The sequence below is a fragment of the Jatropha curcas genome, chromosome 11 (genome assembly GCF_041381405.1).
Source record: "Jatropha curcas cultivar XTBG-Jc1 chromosome 11, XTBG_Jcur_1.0, whole genome shotgun sequence".
Lineage (NCBI taxonomy): Eukaryota > Viridiplantae > Streptophyta > Magnoliopsida > Malpighiales > Euphorbiaceae > Jatropha > Jatropha curcas.
In genome coordinates this window covers 349,114-368,026 of record NC_143161.1, presented here as the reverse complement: position 1 = coordinate 368,026, position 18,913 = coordinate 349,114, and the positions used below count along the sequence as shown (strand labels likewise).

Here is an 18,913-nt window from a genome sequence, read left to right as displayed (position 1 = left end):
AAAAACTCTTCCAAGCAAAACAAGGGCCACAAGTACAATAAAGAATCGTCCCTCTTCTTGTTCTTGGTTCTTGGACAGATTCTTGGCTACGTATGTAGGAAAACTGGTATCTAATATCTACATATATCTACAACACCTAAAATTCTAAGATCTCGCAACCCTTCCGCCGACAAGAATATGGATTGAAAATTTTTGTTTGAAGAAAAAAATTTCCATCTCTAACTTTAACATGTTGAGAGCATAAGGACCACACTTCATGCCTCCTTTTTGGTTTTTGCCATCAAGAAATGGTTCAGTTTTATAAGATACAGTCAATTGGGCCCTTTTGAGATTATATTTATCTTCTTTACATCCATATGGCGAAAAAGAGAGCACACTGCTAGCATAAGCTATTGTTAAAAGTAGATACAAGTACAATTACATAGCTGCAATGCCTCTTCTTATCTTTGATGGAAAAGGTGGAGGGTTGTGTGCCACCTTTGTGGCTCCTGTATAGGACATGATGAGCCCATTGTTAAAGGTAGTCATGATATTTCACTTTTACAGCTAACTATGCACTTGAGACAAGCACAAATGCTTGTTACTTCTTTTGCCTTTTTTTTTTTTTTTCCTTGCTGTTTTTGTAAGTGTAACCTTTTACTATAGGCACTAACAAACAAACAAACAAATCGCAGCGACTCCTTCCACTTCTCCATTATTGTAATCTGTACTGTGTCCGTAACTAAAATTGTCAGCATCTCACAGGTTAACTTAACAGTGTCAATGAAAATGATTTCTTTTTCCTAGTTTCTCGATCTGGAGGAATTTAGTAAACTAGTTTCTACGAGTGAATTTCTTAGGTATTTATTACCGTTTAAGTTTAGTTTTTAATTCTATTATTTCCAGTAGTTGAAACTTGAAAGGCCATGTTCATTGTAATTAGATTTACTAAATCTCTGAGGACTTCTGATCCTATCATCTGATCTTGATCATCAATTTTATTTTTTCTTCTTGGGAATATCAGGCCACATTCACAGAAGGGCAGTTGGCCCAAATCAGCATATAATATAAAGCTACACACTTTGGCTTCCCTTTTCATAAGTATTAATCAACCAAGGGAGTAAAACTGCCCTCTCTCGTTAAATAGGAGTTTTCAGGATTGATTAAGATTTAAGAATGAGAAATTAACTCTCAAAATTAGAAATGACTATAAAGAAACTGATCTATGATACTGCAACCAAAACAAAGTATCATTACAGTCATAAATAGCATAGGATTTTTCCCTTTTCTCTTTTTACTCTTAAACCCAACAAAAGTCGATGTCTTTCTTTAGGTTACCAATACTGGGCCAGACCCACCTACTCACCAATAAGATGAGAAACCCACTGAAAAATATGTATCGAGAAATAAATAAAATAAGAGAAACCAACAATTCTGATCCGACCCACTGCCAGCCATGGAACTGTTACTGTTACTTTTAGTAGTTAACTAGTCTTTAACATAAAACTGTTACATTCATAGTGGGGATTGAGGAACGTTTGTCAGTAAGGTCGGTTATGTAATTTTGGGATATTAAGATTGGCAGTTGGTTAGTGAGTCTTTTCCCTATGCACCTCTCTCTCTCTCTCTCTTCTTCTTGTGCTCCTTCTAGAGGGAGAGGGAGGGTATGTCTTAAACAGACACATTGTATATTTGCACTTGTTCCAGAACAGTAATGATTCTAGTTCTGGGTTTGTTCGATTAGTTTCTGTCCTGTTGATTTTTTTATTAATTTTTATTATTTAAATTTTTATTGAAAGCCAAGTGAATAAAAATGTCAATGAAGAGTAGAGTAGGAGGAGAGATTGCTACTAGAAATTTTATGCCGAGGAACTTGGCATTTTTCCTTTGCCTTGGTAGCTTTTTGGCTGGAATGTTCTTCACTAACAGGTACTTTAATTATTGGGTTTCTTGAAATTTGCACGCTTTTTTAGTTATTTCATTAATTGTACTGGCTATGATGCGTTTAAGTCAACTGGGTATCAATTAATAATCCTTTCAAATGGATGCGTTTTCAAAGAGATCTTTTTGGTGTTGTGTTTTAGTTGGGTTTTGATGGGTGAACTGAGTAAGTTTAATGTCATGCGTTTGTTTAAGTCATTTCGTCAAATTTTAACCTGAATCATATTGTTGGTCTGTTTGATCCCAAATTCCACGATCAACCATAACATGAATGCCTTAGAACAAATTGTCTGTTTTCATCTTCTTTAATCAATTGGGATACTTCGGAGTTAAATGGCGGCCTTAGAACAAATTGTCTGTTTTGCATCTCCACCGACACTATTCAAACTTTGGGAACAGAAGCTATAGGTGTATTCTATGGTGTACAATATATGAATTTGTTCTGAGAGTTCAAAAGCCGTTGCCTTTGGTCGAAATGAAATCCATTTTCAGAAAAAGTACTTCTTTTTCTCAATTTGACTATTCACTTTCCTTTTTGTTTTGGTTGTTGAAAAACTGTGCGAGAGAAAGGGAAATAACTTGCAAATTCTCTTTCCATTTTTTTAATAACTAAAATTTCAGTTGACGAAAAGCATGTACTTGCTTGTTCTTTCCATAGTTTCTTAACTCTAAATGTTATCTAATGTCATAGAGCTGGTTTGATATACAATTGCTTCTCTGTCGCTTTCAGCCACCTAATTCAATGTTCCACTATTGTTTGTCCCAATTGCTCGCAAGTTTATTAACTATTTTTAAGAATTTTTTTCATTTACTGATAATTAGTTTTTAAGGGCTTGTAATTCTTTAATGCATGTCGAAGTGATTGCTTTTAGCGTGCTGATGCCATTATTCACGTAATCTTTTATCAGGATGTGGACAGTGCCAGAACGATTGAACTTAGAATCTGGGAATTGTGATCTGAAGCTTGTAAGTATCTGTCTTCCTGCTATTTAAGCCTTAAAAATATATGGAGGGACTGTGGTGCTGACATTTGTCTCAGAATAGGCTGCAATTTTAGTCTATTGGCTTCTTGAAGCTCTTTTTTCCTTCTAAAGCTTGCCTTAACTACCTTATAATAAGAGAGAGCTTTGATCTGATATTATACTCCTGTGGAGTGTAGCTTACATCCTTTCTGCTAAATTCTTTGCCTATATCAGAAGGTTGCAAATCATAAATACAACAACAGTCTAAGGCAAGTTTCAAAGACCCAATATGAGATCCAGTAAGCTTCACTGATGCTTGTTGTCTATATTTCACATACATGAGGTCCTAATGATCTAAACAGGAACCTTATTATTGTGTGTGGAAGCAGGGCACTAGATAATAGGATTTCAACTTTAGAGATGAAATTGGCAGCTGCTAAGGCAGAGCATCAATCTTTGTCAAATGGCTCCCATCCATCGGGCAACTCAAAAAGAAAATATTTTATGGTAATAGGAATCAACACAGCTTTTAGCAGTCGGAAGCGAAGAGATTCAGTTCGTGCAACTTGGATGCCACAAGGTGAGAAAAGAAAGAAGTTGGAGAAAGAGAAGGGTATAATCATTCGCTTTACCATAGGTCACAGGTGAGATTTTCTCACTCTTGCATGGTTGATGTACTTGTTTTTTTTTTGTTTTTTTTTTTTTTTTTTTTGGGGGGGGGGGGGGGTGCTTAACTGATTTACTAAGAATCATCTAAATGACTATACTTCATAGTATTGCAAGTCTGAACATTTCATATTAACTGAAGCAATGATGAATTTGGGAAAACATCATGTTAATAGTGATTATTTGGGAATGAAATTCACTTCTTATATAATGTGTTGTTCAAAAGTTACTCTAGACAGTCGGTCAGTCAAGCGTGATAAGAATAAAAACCTATCAGAAAAGTGGACTAGGCTAACTTCTTGTCATACTTCAAGTGAAGATATTTACTCTGACATGTTCTAGAGTAAGTAGTACACCTTGATCCCATTACCAACCTACACACCACAACAAGCTGTGTTCCAAGCAAAATTCTTCAACAAGTTTGATTTAGCTGCTATTATTGGTCAACTTTATAGGAAGGTAGTACATCTAAGCCACAAAAGCAGTTAATATATTTAAGTGTAGCATTTTTCTCGCATCTTAGAATTTTGTGTATCACATAGCTTGAATAATACAGCACAGGCTTTATTGCGAATTGTTTGACTTACTACTTCGGACACCAGCCAGAGCTACGCATGGACACATAAACAGTAAAGGGGGAAAAGTCCATGGCCAATGTGATCAAATTTGATTATGATGTAATTCAAGTATGAAATACATTATTGTTGGGGAACTGCATCTTATCGAATTTCCTCGAGTTCCAATGGAGTCTATGTCCAACTAGGGGCTGAATGAAATCTTGTGGTGGATAGGATCTCAATGAAATTTTCTGCTGGATTTGCATTGATATATTGTCTCTTTGATTGAAAATTTATGACATATTCATGCTTGATTTTTTAGATTATATGGCCATAGATTGGGTTTCAAATAAAGTATTAATTAATAAAAAAAAGCCTTTTGTCTTCAGTTCAACAACTGGTGGCATTCTTGACAAAGCTATTGAAGCAGAAGAAATGGCGCATGGAGATTTTCTGAGGCTGGTGATACTCTTGTCTTGTCCTTTTATTGCTATTTTATTTGATTAACTACATGATACTCATATTTATCTTGATATTTTGATTGATTTGAAAAATACGCTTATAGAAATTTTTAATAGTTCTCTTGTTATTTTTCCTTCTGTGGAAGCAGGATCACGTTGAGGGCTACCTGGAGTTATCAGCTAAGACAAAGACTTACTTTACTACTGCTCTTAATTTATGGGATGCAGAGTTTTATGTCAAAGTTGATGACGACGTTCATGTGAATTTAGGTAAAATGAATTGCTGGTGAAGTTGATGTGAATTTAGGTACAATGAATTCTGAAACTTCTGTCTGCCCTGAAAGAGACATGCTATGATTTACTGAATAACCCTCTAGTTTTGCCACGCGTATTTTAACCTCATAAAACCTATCATGCGTCAATGGAAGACCATAATGATGCAGTTTCAGGTAGTTTAGCTCGAATTATTACATGTAGGTATAAATAGCGTTTTAAGAATTTAGCATAGCAATTGGCAGTGAATTATGTTAGAATATACTGTAGATATGTGAGAATATTTTGTAATTATTGTAGAAATATCCTATATAGTTATAGCTAGGATCTAATTACCATATTTGTATTAATCCTTGGTATATTTAAACCTAACGTGTTTGAAGCAATAATCAAGCAAAAGCTTCAAACTCCTCTCTTATTTCTCAAATTATAAAAAGAATAATCAACCAATTGCTTTAGAGTTTAGCCTACATTGATTAATTGGAAAATTAACAATCTAACCTTTGGTTCCCTCCATGTATAATGTAGCACAATTACTTTGCCAATGATTGTTTATTTCAAATATTGTATTGCATACTGAAACTTGAATGTGATGCTCTGTACAAACTCCCGGTGGATGAGATGGTTATCATTGTAAAAGGTTTATCACAAAAATATGAATAAATTACTGAACGGTAATAGTAAGGGGGCAGAGGGAACAGAATATGTAACAATCTTTGATATTTTTTGCCGTGTCTGTTTGCATGTGCATGTGTCTTTGTTGTGATATTTAACATGTCTTACTGAATGCATCTGCTGGAAAATCTTTGTAGCAACCCTTGGGATGGCTCTAGTTGGACATCGTACAAAGCCACGGGTTTATATTGGCTGCATGAAGTCAGGTCCCGTACTTGCTAGAAGGTAAATTGAATTACTATGCTTGTTTATTTGGCATAGTCTGTAGGTACAAATTCTAACTTTTTCATGAAATAGAGGAGTAAGATATCATGAACCGGAGTATTGGAAATTTGGAGAGGTCGGAAACAAGTATTTCCGCCATGCTACAGGACAACTTTATGCCATATCGAAGGATTTGGCAACTTACATATCAATAAACCAGTAAGTTCCCAATTATCTGATATCTTTTAGTGGTTCAAGCCCCTTGTGATTGATTAAATGAGTCCATAGAATTGCAAATGCACTTTGATTATCTTTGTACTGTTGCCTTTTTATGATCTCAGGCGTGTGCTGCACAAATATGCGAATGAAGATGTTTCACTTGGATCCTGGTTTATTGGTTTAGACGTGGAGCATGTGGATGATAGAAGACTTTGTTGTGGTACACCGCCAGGTAAAAAATTTAAAATGATGCTGATTCACATATTTCATCATAATTTTTTCATGCGAATGATTATTTTGTTTTAGTGCAGGTAAAATAAGAGAACTTTTGATGTCTCTTTTTTTTTTTAATTTTATAAATTTTTTTGGAAAAAGAACAATCACCAGAGGTTTGATGTAAATACATGCTTGTTAATTGTGGCATGTAAGCCTCAAAATAAGGGGAACACCACGATAGCCTGTGGGGAATTAAGATTGAAGATTAGGGGAGTGTCGGACGCCTGACTTAACCCATACAGCACAATGACTTGTGGACTATGTGTAGGGTTACAACATAAAATCTTAAGAATAAACAATGAAACATACCAAGTGAGCTGACCATCTGAACCATGAGAACAAAAAGGATACATACATATTAGCAGCTAAAGATTAAGCTAAAATGCACTTATTTGCCTCACATGTTTGTATTAGGTATAACTATATACAACTCTGAAGCAAAAATGTTTAAACCGCCCAGCATTGCAACTGTTTCTGGTAACTGGCAAAAGTTTAGTCAGCTGGAATGTTACAGCATTTTAACCACACACTATGGTTCTGCACATCTGTACCATTTTTCCCCTCTCCCACCTATCATCAATATGAGGTAGCCATAACCACTGCTTACAGAATTATTTATGTGATTTCTCCCTGTAGATTGTGAATGGAAGGCTCAGCTAGGCAACATCTGTGCTGCTTCATTTGATTGGAAATGTAGTGGGATTTGCAAGTCCGTTGAGAGGATCATGGAAGTTCACAAGCGCTGCGGTGAAGATGAAAATGCTCTATGGACTGCGAGGTTCTGATAAAGACAAGTTCCCTTTCTTCCAAATTCAGGAAGGATGGTAATTCAGAAAAATCAGCATATAGCGGCCATTCTGATACATATGGAAACTCATAGATGGCGCGGGAGAATTTATCTTAACACTAAACTACAGAATCATACAGCAAAACGAAAGAAAAAAAGAAGAGAGCTTCGTTGCTTGGGGTCCTCCCCATTTAGGCCAAGGAGACCAACCCCAGATAGCAGTAAGAAAGAATAAAACTCATTCTTTGAACGGTTGGAGGGCAGAATTGTTAGTTCTATACCAATGCCCACTGAGAAACATAATAAAGTTGTAAAATAACATATAAGGGTAGCCTTTTTTTTTTCTGCCTTTTGCTTCCTAAATGATTACAGTATGCATAAAGCTTTCCATCTTTTCTTTTTCCTGTTGTATCATGATTGTCTTAACTGTTGATTGGAACCAACTTTTCATGCTTAATTATTGTTTGAGCTTCATTCTGTATAGATGGGGTGTAGTTTTGGTGGAGAACAGGTTTTAAAAAAAGGGTGTGGAGCTATCTTATAGCGATTCTAATGAAGCAACCAGAACAGACAGTGTTAAAACGACGTGTTTGAAACTTTGATATAAATATTAAAAGAGCTTTAAATAGAGAAAGTAAAAAGACAGTAGAATCTAATTACCTACTCTCATGTCACTTTGTCAACAATGGAACAAGCAATTGCACAGAATATTAAATGTCTGTTCTCAGTCCTGCACCTATCACCAATCTTCTTTTCTTTTTCTTTTAAAGTCTTTTTCAGACCAAGAAAAAAAAAATTACTCAACACATTTATTTCTATAATAATGTATTTATAATTTATGTCAAAGAAACTAATTGGGATAATTGATTTTCCAGCTCTCACTTGCCTACCGAATCTGAAATTTCTCACCAAACATGACAAAATATGAGATTGATGGCACTTGATTAATTAATTTGAAAAAAAAAATCACAAAATACAATTTTTAATAAACAAAATTATATATTTCAAGAAAGTATAGTTTAAATTAATATATCTGTACATAAGAACGTAATTGAATCCATCGTGCTAAAAACATTCAAATGCATAAATCTACATTTTGTGTATGTAAGACAAGAAAAAGAAATTACCAGCTTCATGCTATACGTGTAAATAACTAAATGTATGATAATCAAATTGGCATCTCGATAATACATAATCAGGCTTGCTAGAAAAACAGAGAATGATTATGATTTCATAATTTCAAATTCTGAAACTGGGTACAAGAAAAGCCACCTCAGAAAAAGAGAAACCAGCAGAACCATTCTTTAAACAGGCAATATGTACAAAATGCTTGGTGATTAGAAGCAGGGACAGACATGTGATATTGGAATGCTATTGCTAACACAGAAACAGAGTGACTTGTTATTTATAAATAAACACTAGCTAATACGTGATATTGGCACGGCTCAATCAAACAACAAAAGCTCTATAAGTAGAGCACTGCTCTCTGATTGAACCGCACCAATATCTCGTTTTCTTGAACTTCAGTCACCAAGAAACTTACATATGCAGGTGCATGTATATACTACAAAGAAAAGAAAACCCATTAACTGTCAAAGAAAATTGAGAGGAGCTAGCTATTTATAGATAGAGATTGGAGAGAACGTATCAAGAAAAGAAGCAGAGAAAGATGGGATATTGTGTTTTGTTGAAGAGATGAGCTAGCTAGCGAGCATTATTTAATGAGAGAAGTTGAGAAGGGAAAATGGGATGGGATGTTTAGGGTATAGAAGAACAAGTTATAGCATTGAATTTGCCACCAACCCAACAACAAAAAAGAGGTGGGTATATTAAATTTAAAGCTTAGAGACAATGGAAAAAGCTAGACTGATGAGATCCCTTGAGCTTTCAATTTGTATTTATGAGCTTCTTGGTATGGTTCCACCAACATTTATTTGAAATTCAAAAAATATAGCAAAGCAAAGGAATCAAGTCTTCGTGGTCGGTACACTTAATTTCTAGCTTAGCTACTATAATAGCTTTCGCTGATTTTCTAAGAAACAAACTTTGGTCGCAAACTTTATTCAACTAACCAAGCATTCAATCTTTTCACATATTGATGCAATTAAGGACATTTATATTTCCATTTCAAAGCATCAGAGAATAAGAAAGAAGCTAATTAAGTAATTAATTAAGGAGTACAAGGTAGGAAACCAAACTGTATAACCATCCAAGTCCAGCCAAAAAACGCTCATCATCTGTCACTCAGCTTTCCCATGAGAATTAATGTTGGTATCCACAACGTACAACAAGAAAATCAAAATATTTATTGAATAATATCGTATCATAATATATTATATGTATAGCATAGACTCACCCACCTTGAGATTTATTATCAAATATGTTTTCACGTGATCACTGATCTGCACCACCAACGCCATTCTTTCTACTCCAAAAGAGAGAGAGAGAGAGAGAGAGAGAGAGAGAGAGAGTACATGTTCACTTGATGTTGATCATGTGTATAAAACCTTCAATTAATGTTAGGAATTAAAGAATCGCAGAAATAACATGCATGGTAGTTAATTAGTTATTTAATCAATGTTTGCCGTATGTCTGCCAACATATTAACATTATTGAATGCACTTGCTCAAGAACTAGAACCTAGACCTTCGTTCTTTAGCCACAAGGAAGCTATCTTTTCTTGAAGCTTGAAGACCCTTCTTCTCTACCTGCTTCTGTGTTGATGAAGAAGAACTGACTACTGCAATTTCAAAGTAATTGAGCTAAATAAATTAAGAGTAGACATTTCAGGATTCTTGAATACGTACTTTTGTAAGAATTAAATTTATAAGAATTTAAAAGTGAAAAATCAAGTTCATGTTTTGGAAGAGAGTGTCGGCTTCAACGATTGCCTTTCCTTTTTCCATTTTTATTTCTTCTCTTTTGGTTTGAGTGTAATTTAATTGTGAGAATGCAAGAGAAGAAGGGACAGAAGCAAAGGACAGTAACCCTTGCTTTGGAGAAATTTATAACCATCAAGATTTAAGATTGGCTGAGATTCGCTGAGTTGGTAAACAATCTCAAGCTACAAAGTTCTATTCTCAAAAATGCAATTTCTCAGAGGGCAAAAAATCCCCCACTGAACAAAAAAAATAAAAATAAAAATAAAAAAAAAATTGAAATTTATAATTCCCTATCAATGCCTATGTATTATTTCCTAACACACTCAGAAGTAGCGAGTCACCTAAAAAGCCCAGCCCAACCCAGCCCACCCAATAAGACCATTTTGCGAACGCATAACAGTATTGGTAAAAACGACGTCGTTTAAGGGAAAAAGATCGGTGGACTTTCATTGAGTCCTCATACTTTAATTTGGATCAATTAAAACCTCTAAACTCTTAATTTGAGTCAGTTAAATCTTCAATCTAGTACATGATTGAGCACCATAACACTGAATGTCAGGAATTTTTACATGATTGTGCTTTTATGGCTCAAATAAGGTCATCTGAGAACAACAACGCGAGTCAAATTCTCAATATTAATATGCCCTAATAACACATTTTTTTTTCTTAAATTAAAAATCTCAATGGCTTTATTTAGCAACTGTTGACAAAGAACTCAAGGATCTAATTGACTCAAATTATAAAATAAGAAACCCAATTGAGTAAATTTTTAAAGTTTAAGGACCCAAATGAGATTTACCGCTTATCTTTGTAACAAATTTTGCTGATGCGGAGATACAGAATTTGCTTGAAAAGGGGGCAATCCAAATCCAAATCCCACCTATTTCAATCTGAAAAGCGAGTTCCATGGGAATTCAAAATTCTACAAGTATTAGATTTCGTGTTGGGATCACAATCAAACCTTAATAAGTTTCATTGCAAAATTATTGTTTGTTTTGGAGAACTCTCAATATTTCCCTTTCTGATATCGACCCTTTAGGTTGTTCCATTTTTTAATTTTCAATTAGAAGATCAATCAATCAATCAATTCTCCTTGTAACCCTTAATTTCCCGAACTAATTCTTTCCCTCTCTATCGTTTCTTGTCAGGTATGTTGAAAGTTTCTAGCTTTATACATCCAATTGCTTTTCTTGTTGTTTTCGTTATTTTTCCGCTGTAGAAATAGTGCTTCTTCCCCTTTTTATTCCTAGTAATTAATTAGTGGGGATCTGTGGATTTGTGGGGTTCTGATGTTTCCATGTTTCAAATTCACAGAGAGGTGTAGTCGAAGCTCGACTGCGGCCATGGCTAAAAGCTCTTTCAAGCTGGAACATCCTTTGGGTTTGCTTCTCTTTTTTTCTTCTTCTTTATTGTATTTTTATTTTAAACTTATCGAGACTTTCGCATGATTGGAGTTTGGATTCCACATATATGGTCTGATCAGTTCTGTCAAATATTGATTTTGAATGTTCTCATTTTCTTGTTTTTGTGGTTGATTGATAATCGGCATATGGGGCAAAGCTTTCCCCAAATAAGCAAATAAATAGATGAATAAGTATAACTTGGCGTTAATTTTTGCAATGCCAGAAATAATAGCAAAAATTCTTTTTTTTAAAAAAATAAATAAATAAAGAACTTCAATAATTGGATGGCTTATTTGGTGAACCATGATCAAGTTTTAATTATTCTTATTATTTTTTTGGTGGACTGGGCATATAAAGGCTCCAATCTTGCCAATTAGTCCTGCGGGTTGATTCAAGAGATTTTTGGTTTTTGTCTCTTTTTTCCTGCATATGAGGAAATTAATTGGATGAAATAAATTCAAGACAATCTTCCGCTCTGTTTTCCAATTGCTTTAGATATATGCATGAGCTATTCCTTCTGAATTTTTCTTGATAATCTAGTAGGATGTTCTTATCTATGTTGTCTCTAACTAGTTGTTTTACAACTCAGAGAGGAGACGAGCAGAAGCTGCTCGCATTAGGGAGAAGTATCCTGATAGAATACCCGTAATATCCTGTTTCTCAACTTCTGCATGCTAGATTCTGTCCCTTCCATTTAGTTTATACAATATGCTTATCTTCCAACTGGGCATGTGATGCAGGTAATTGTGGAAAAAGCTGAAAGGAGCGATGTTCCTGATATTGATAAGAAGAAGTTAGTACAGAATTCTCTTTCATACTCTATCCTTTTTCACATTCTCTTACATATTATCGTTGCATAATCAAGTTGCCACTTTTAGCCATTTCCTAGTTCTGCAGTTCATTCAGTGCTATAATTATTTCTTGCCATCATATATTCATTTAGTCATACGATTATTTCTAGTTGTCTTGGTTATTTTATTTTGAAAAAGCATATGGCATTGCTGACTGTCACAACATTAAAGGTACTGTTTATGTACTTTAGATAGGATAGCAGCATTGTAATTTCCATGGTGGGACTTCTGCTACTGGTTGGTTCACAACTGTTGATGGTGGACACTAAGCTGATTTTGGGGGCTGGGTTCATTATTAATGTAGGGCATGGAATTGTGAAGGCTTATGCTAAGCTATGGATTTTGCTTCTTTTTTTTTTCAGTTGTTTGTGATGTTACTGTTGATTAGCCTAATATAAAATATTTGCTGATGGACTTGAATATGGAGATTTGCTGATTACTTTTCCCTTTGTTGATTGGAGGATGTAATCATTTGGCTTCTTTCAATGCTTGTCAATTGAACCACTAAAAATTTAACCTTAGGTGTAAGCGTGAAGTTTTTTCACTTGCCTTTATTCCATTTTAAAGTTGATTGAATGATATTGCCTACTGAAATTTTATTTAATATCTACTGTATGCCAGAGTGGGCTTTAATTTTCCTCTACTTTGTAAATTCAGATACCTTGTGCCAGCTGATTTGACTGTGGGGCAGTTTGTATATGTTGTCCGGAAAAGGATTAAGCTCGGAGCTGAAAAGGCTATATTTGTGTTTGTGAAGAACACTCTACCTCCAACTGGTTAGTTACAGTAATAAATCAATATCCATGAAGTTCATTGGTAGTATTTTGTGATTGATGAAATTTTATTGTTGCAGCTGCATTGATGTCTGCAATATACGAGGAAAACAAGGATGAAGATGGTTTCCTTTACATGACTTACAGTGGGGAGAATACCTTTGGATATGATCAAGGGCAATAGAATCTATCTAATGAAACCTCGAAGATGTAAATACTCAGCAACCCTTTAAGTTTAATGCCCTGACAAGCTTAGCTGTTCTATTTATTAGGATTTTATGTCGTTTAAGGTACTAGAAGAAGTTTAACTTCACTGCTTTTATTGCTAATAAAATGATCTTATTTTTCCATTATTGATGCTTCTTGTCTGTTTAAAGATAACAGATAGAATGCTAAGGTTTTATCTGCTACGATTAACAATAAAGAATAAATCTTAAATGATAATGAAATTTGGCCCCGAGTTGTAGTTTGCCTTGGATTAGCCTATTAGTTTTATTAGAGTTTGGTTCAGCCTAAGCCTTCCCCCCCCCCCCCCCCCCCCCCCTATCTCTTTACAATCCCAGAAGAAGATTTAAAGTTATGCAGGACAAGAGAAGGGGAAATAGCACTAATAGCCCATGAAGCATGATGTCATTAGCAGGCCAAAACTGTTTCAAGAACAGGATTGTACAAAACTTGCAACATAACAGGAATTGAACAAGTTTATATTATGTGCTCTTTCCTTTAGGAGAACCCTTTTTCTGGCATTTATTTTTGACCCATTTGAAACCGTTAGATGCTCCAATCTTGATCTTTTGTGCTCCCATCATTGCTGCTGCTTTGGCTTTATTTAATCCAGCTTTAGAATCTGCCTTCTTGTTATTGTTTGCATCTTTCTTGTTGGTGGTGTCCTCTTCTGCCATTGCACCAATGCCTCCTGCACCCCATTGATCCGCCCAGCTTGGTGCCTCACTTTCCATTGCTAATTTCTTGCAATCAAAGATCACTTGAGAATAAGCACATACTCACTAGAGATTTGAACGTTTTTAGTTTTATACATAATATATTTTTAAGGGCAGCTAAGAATAAATCTAGATCTGCAAAAGCACGAACTAGAAAGTTTACCAGCCAAGAACAAGAAGAAAGAAGCCTAATTTATTGGAGGTAAAGAAAAAGGATCCAATAAACAAACTCAATAAACACAAAGCAAATAGCAGATCAAGATAAGAGTGGGGGAGAGAGAGAAAGAGAGTACCTGGTATGGTGATAGGTTAGCAGAGACTTGAGAGTTTGAGAAACTTGATAGTGAATGATTAAGAGCTATCTGGAAGGAGAGAAGGAGCTATAAGCTGATAGAAAAGAGAAGGGCCACCCCCTGATTGGCTGTCTTTACCCTCTATTCTATACTTTTTTAAAAGCAGATTTGCCAACTCACCTGTTTCCCTCTTGCGAAGCAAACTATGTTGGTTATGTTTGGAATCTCTCTTTCATTTTTTTTTAATTGTTTTCCTTGCTATGTCCAATATATATAATGCTTTTTAGTATTTTATCCTCTTTTGGGTTGAATCTGTGTTCTGTGCTTTTCATTTCCTTCTACATGTAGGAAACTCCCTTTTGATCACAGATTTCTTTCTTAATCCATTGGTAATCAAAACAAACCATAGATTTTTTTTTTATTGGGAATAATTTACTATTTGAAGAGTGTTCAATTTTTAAGAGGTAGTAATCCATCCAAATGGTAGAAATCAGTTTATTGGTTAATCATATACTTCAAATTTTAATAACTTCTGGTAAAAGTGTCATTTTCACTTCCTTGGAAATTTTGTAACTCAGTACCAAGCATTCTAACTGCTTTATCTTTTAAGCAACTAATCATCGCACCTGCTATGACGATGACTCCATCGTCAGATCAGCTTCCTTTTATTAAAATAATATCATTAAAGTAAGAAATTCAGCATGTTTCCCGAGATTTTGTAGAATAGTTGACAATTGTGCGGCTTGGTCCTACAAGTTAAAAGTGTTTCAAACCTTAAATAAGTGTCGTGGAAGGATTTACAAAATTAATTAAGTTATTTCCAATTGTTCTTATGAAATAACCAAATAATGATAATTTCCATTTTGCTTAATTGCAGCAGCATTTGGGCTGGATCAGTGGTTAGATCACAAGAAAAACCCATTTGGGTCGATGATTAGTACATTCGACTTTCTACTGATGCATTAATTACATTTTAAAAAGAGAAAATCACAAAAGCTTTATCCATTTTCGTTACTTGGAATTCGAGATCATAATCTTTAAAATTGTTTCTCTGAACAAGCAAGCAGCTGCTCTTTCTTTCCATCTTAGACATTCTGTACTCCTCAACTATCAAGAATATTTATTTAGGTATTAAGCTCATCAATTTGATTAAAAGAACATTGCAAGAATTAGCCAATTGAAACTGTTAGTGGTCTAATTATTTAAAGAAGCATTTATATTAAAAAAAATCAATAAAATTGTGCGCAGCAAATTGGTAAATCGACCCACTCCCCTAATCATTTATAGGTTGCCCCAAAAAAGGAAAAAAAATCTCGTAGCCAGACCACATCGCAAGGCTCCCAAATGACCGAATAAGAGAATGGTATATCTAAACTATACTTGCAAACCCAAAAACCACATGCACTACAGAGTAATTCATGATCAACCAAGGTTAACATTTTCCTTTTCTTTCTTTTTCCTACTTGAATTTCCTCCTATTAGTTTTTTTTTTTTTTTTTTTTTTGCTGTTTCTGATTGCAAACAATTACTTAGATTTCCTTACCGACTTAGATTTCTTCAGTTTGCTCGACTTATCATCGGCGTTCGTCCACGTATACCCACTAGGTATAGCGAATGGATCCACTTGCTGTTGTTGTTGCTGCTGCTGCGCTGGAGGAGGACAACGATGGTGCTGCTTGCTCACTGACTGGTTGTTATTTCGCCTCAGCCATCCAGTTGATATCGACGACGATGATGAAGATGAAGAACAGGACGGCAACGATGAATAATGAGTATCTGATTTTTGATCATCCTCTGATGATTCTACTCTTCCTCCATGAACAAAATGTCTAGGACTTGAAAGTGGCGTGTAGAATTGTTCTGTTGGTTGTAGCTCAACGAACTTGGTGAATGTTATAACTACTCTCACTGTAGGAACCACCGGAATTGCCACCTATTTCCACCAAATCACCATCGTTAATCACAGAATTTAAACGCATTTGAATATAGTTTCGTTAGAATAAGGGTTCGTTCTTTTTTCACTGTAGCCCTGGTCAAGAAATCAGGATTCAAAGGGGTCTATAAAGCAATCGAAGTGAGACCCAAACCAACGCACCTAGGAAAGTTTGGGTCCCACATAAATTATGACCGTGGGATTAAAGACATCGACCACAGACAATGGTCCCCACAAAAGCTTCTTCTCAACTAATCATAATCAGAGGCAGAGACACACTGCTTTTTGTTCGTTGCTTTGCTTAGACCATCAAAAGAGCCAAAAAGACGTAAAAACAGGGGGTCCACTCCTAATTACGATACTGTGGGTCCCCAAAATTCCATAAATTTGAATCGTACCCTTACCTTTACCGGAAACGTTCCCGCCGGGAACTTGGTGGTGAGCAACTCCCGCATCCTTCTCACGGCCTTCACTTTATTGGCCAAAATATCGAGTAACGGCAGTAACTCCTCAGTTTTTAACGGAAACTGCTCCGTTAGCCAAACTGACGGCCTCAGACTTCTTACGTATTCCTTCTCCTTCGTTTGCGGCGCAGGTGCTATAGTAACTGTCGATCTTCTGGGCGGCGCTGACATCGCCGATGATGGAATTATGTCCACACTTTTCCTCCCCACCGTGACCCACTCTCTCTCCTCCCTCACAAAACTACTATGCCTCCTCCTGTCATTGTTAAACCCAAAATTTGGATTCTCAGCCACTAAAAATCCATCGTCGTCTTCATCGAGTTCTAGAGGCAACACTTGCTCACTCCCAGCTACGTCGTTTTCTCCATGAGCAACTTTGCGCGACCGAAAACTGAAAACTACATTGTGTACCTCGTAAACTTTAGCCTTCCACTCTCCAACTGATTCTGTCTTTTCTTGTCTTCTCCAGTTTGTCCTGCCTACCAGTTCAGCTTTTGTGACATCCATTCCAGGCCTGTACACGCTCGTCTGTGAGCAGAATCCGGCAACGTCAGACTCGCTCATCGGAGCTCCAGCATTTTCAAATGCATCAAAGATCTTGCGATCATCACGGTTGAGCACAAGCAAAGAACCTGGAGGAACGCTGTGGATTTGGTCACCGTCGCCCAGGAAGAGAAAACTCTGGTCAGCGCGCTGGATCTTCAAACCGTCAAAGCCGGCTAGGGAAGTGTCCGCACGGAGATTCCCGTCTCGCTTCCATATTTTGTAGGTATCTGAGGGAGCGATCTTCCCGACGAAAGGGATAACAGAGCTTTCGAAGTGGAAAGAAATTTCCATGTAAAAGTCTCGCATTCTGCGAAGAACAGCAATGACACGTGGCAGGCGTCGGCGCCACTTGGCCCAAGCTGAGCGGTGGTGGAACCGGAGTAAAATTGAAGCAATTTCAGAGCTCCGGCGACACAAAGCCTCTTGGAGTGGGTTCCATCCAGCAGAATTCTGAAGGGACACATCAGCACCTGCAGCAGCCAGAGCACGGGCAGCAAAGCAGTCATTTAACCGTACGGCAAGATGAAGAGGCGTCTCGCGACAAGGAACATCCCGACGGTCAAGAACAGCAGAGATCTGATCAGCAATTCGTTCTTGACTCAAAGAATCGGGCTCAGTGTGTATCTGAGCAGGATCGGCAAGTCGAGGGAGAGTGGAAACGAGTCTGGAAAGAGTGGTGTGATCACCTAAAGCAACGGCGTAGTGAACGGGGCTATGTGCGTAGTCTTCGGGTTTAATTGACGGCAAAGGCGTCGTGGCTGTAGCCGACGACGAGAATGTCTTAGACATGATTTCGGTGCTTTAAGAGCAGGAAAATTTGGATGTAATAACTGATAAGCGAGTGGAGGGGAGAGAGAGTGAGAGAGGGTGTGAATATTTTAATTGGAGCAGAAGAATGTTAATGGGGAAGCGAGAGCGGAGAGGGATAAGGGTAAATTAGTGTTTTTGGAGGTTTTATTTTTATTGAAGAGCGTGCAAAGAGAGGGACGAGATACACGCAATCTGGCGCGACTTTTGTTGATTCTTACTTGCTTGCTTAGCAGGAGCCAGAGCAGAGCAGGGAGTCCGTGGATATTTTCCATTTTCTTTACGTGTCAGTACTGCTTCACTCCACGCTACTATTCCTTCTTTTCTTTTTGTCTCGTTACTTTTTTTTAAAAAAAACATTTTTTCGAATTCCAATTTCACCCCTCAATTTTAATCGATTTAATCCTTATTTGGCTTGGCTGTAACTCTCTCTTTTGGAAAAACTATAATATAAAAGTAATTTAGCATTCAAATCTGTCACTATTATTTTCAATTTTTGTCCAATTCTCTTTATTTTGAATAATGTAATGGTATTTAAGTTGCAATTATGGAAGAAAGCTACGTAGAAAATACATGGAGGTGTTGGTCGGAGAAAGTAGGCTAAAGAGTAAACATTGAAGAGGAATTGTTGATTAAAAAAAAAAGGAAAAGGATTATACGAGCAAAAACAGACAATAGATTGGTAGTTTAAAAATGATTAGTGGGGCATATGAAGTTACAGTGCATAACACACAGTTTGAAATGAAAAAGAAGCAGTCAAAGCATAACTTTTTCGTGACCAAATGCGACTAACAACAGAAGAATGTGTCTACATTTAACCGGACCAAATCCTAACGGATTTTCCTCCGTTCAATGTCACAACACAAGCCTGTAACTGTACACAACTTGTCCCATCGTATAAGAGATAATTTAGTTTTTGCTTATTAGGTAGTTTTTGCTTGTTATCTTGAGATGGAGGAATTGAAGGTAGTCATCAATAACTAACTTTTAGTAAAATGAAAGCAGGAAACATTGAATGAG

The 18,913-nt window shown here is 36.3% G+C and overlaps 3 protein-coding genes across 4 annotated transcripts; 2 read left to right on the top strand and 1 right to left on the bottom strand.

The window, feature by feature from the left end:
- The first annotated feature begins 1,453 nt into the window (after window positions 1-1,453).
- LOC105649326 (Galactosyltransferase family protein) lies at window positions 1,454-7,457 on the top strand. The gene is made up of 10 exons (XM_012235944.4): window positions 1,454-1,908; window positions 2,829-2,886; window positions 3,117-3,181; window positions 3,272-3,526; window positions 4,495-4,567; window positions 4,716-4,836; window positions 5,652-5,739; window positions 5,812-5,937; window positions 6,060-6,169; window positions 6,850-7,457. The coding sequence occupies exons 1-10, from the start codon at window positions 1,793-1,795 to the stop codon at window positions 6,996-6,998; spliced, it is 1,161 nt and encodes a 386-aa protein (XP_012091334.1). The 5' UTR covers window positions 1,454-1,792; the 3' UTR covers window positions 6,999-7,457.
- Window positions 7,458-10,724: 3,267 nt separating this feature from the next.
- On the top strand, window positions 10,725-13,262 carry LOC105649325 (autophagy-related protein 8C). The gene is made up of 6 exons (XM_012235943.4): window positions 10,725-11,030; window positions 11,197-11,262; window positions 11,875-11,930; window positions 12,026-12,078; window positions 12,794-12,912; window positions 12,990-13,262. The coding sequence occupies exons 2-6, from the start codon at window positions 11,226-11,228 to the stop codon at window positions 13,091-13,093; spliced, it is 369 nt and encodes a 122-aa protein (XP_012091333.1). The 5' UTR covers window positions 10,725-11,030; window positions 11,197-11,225; the 3' UTR covers window positions 13,094-13,262.
- An 881-nt stretch (window positions 13,263-14,143) lies between these two features.
- LOC105650097 (ankyrin repeat family protein) lies at window positions 14,144-18,095 on the bottom strand. Of its 2 annotated transcripts, XM_089716099.1 has the most exons (3): window positions 16,481-18,095; window positions 15,687-16,076; window positions 14,144-15,250 (listed from the first exon to the last, which is right to left on the bottom strand). In XM_089716099.1, the coding sequence occupies exons 1-3, from the start codon at window positions 17,873-17,875 to the stop codon at window positions 15,155-15,157; spliced, it is 1,881 nt and encodes a 626-aa protein (XP_089572225.1). In that variant the 5' UTR covers window positions 17,876-18,095; the 3' UTR covers window positions 14,144-15,154. The 2 variants fall into 2 exon arrangements, with proteins under 2 accessions (XP_089572225.1, XP_089572227.1); XM_089716101.1 differs by lacking the exon at window positions 14,144-15,250 and having other exon boundaries at window positions 15,342-16,076; window positions 16,481-18,093.
- Window positions 18,096-18,913: the final 818 nt, after the last annotated feature.

Coding starts and splice junctions, on each gene's coding strand:
- LOC105649326 (XM_012235944.4), top strand. CDS start 1,793: ATGTCAATGAAGAGTAGAGTAGGAGGAGAGATTGCTACTAGAAATTTT. Junction 5,740..5,811: donor GGTCCCGTACTTGCTAGAAG/GTAAATTGAATT, acceptor TTCATGAAATAG/AGGAGTAAGATATCATGAAC. Junction 5,938..6,059: donor ACTTACATATCAATAAACCA/GTAAGTTCCCAA, acceptor TTATGATCTCAG/GCGTGTGCTGCACAAATATG.
- LOC105649325 (XM_012235943.4), top strand. CDS start 11,226: ATGGCTAAAAGCTCTTTCAAGCTGGAACATCCTTTGG. Junction 11,931..12,025: donor AGTATCCTGATAGAATACCC/GTAATATCCTGT, acceptor CATGTGATGCAG/GTAATTGTGGAAAAAGCTGA. Junction 12,079..12,793: donor CCTGATATTGATAAGAAGAA/GTTAGTACAGAA, acceptor TTGTAAATTCAG/ATACCTTGTGCCAGCTGATT.
- LOC105650097 (XM_089716099.1), bottom strand. CDS start 17,875: ATGTCTAAGACATTCTCGTCGTCGGCTACAGCCACGACGCCTTTGCCG. Junction 16,077..16,480: donor CGGGAACGTTTCCGGTAAAG/GTAAGGGTACGA, acceptor TGGTGGAAATAG/GTGGCAATTCCGGTGGTTCC. Junction 15,251..15,686: donor AACTGAAGAAATCTAAGTCG/GTAAGGAAATCT, acceptor TATTCTTGATAG/TTGAGGAGTACAGAATGTCT.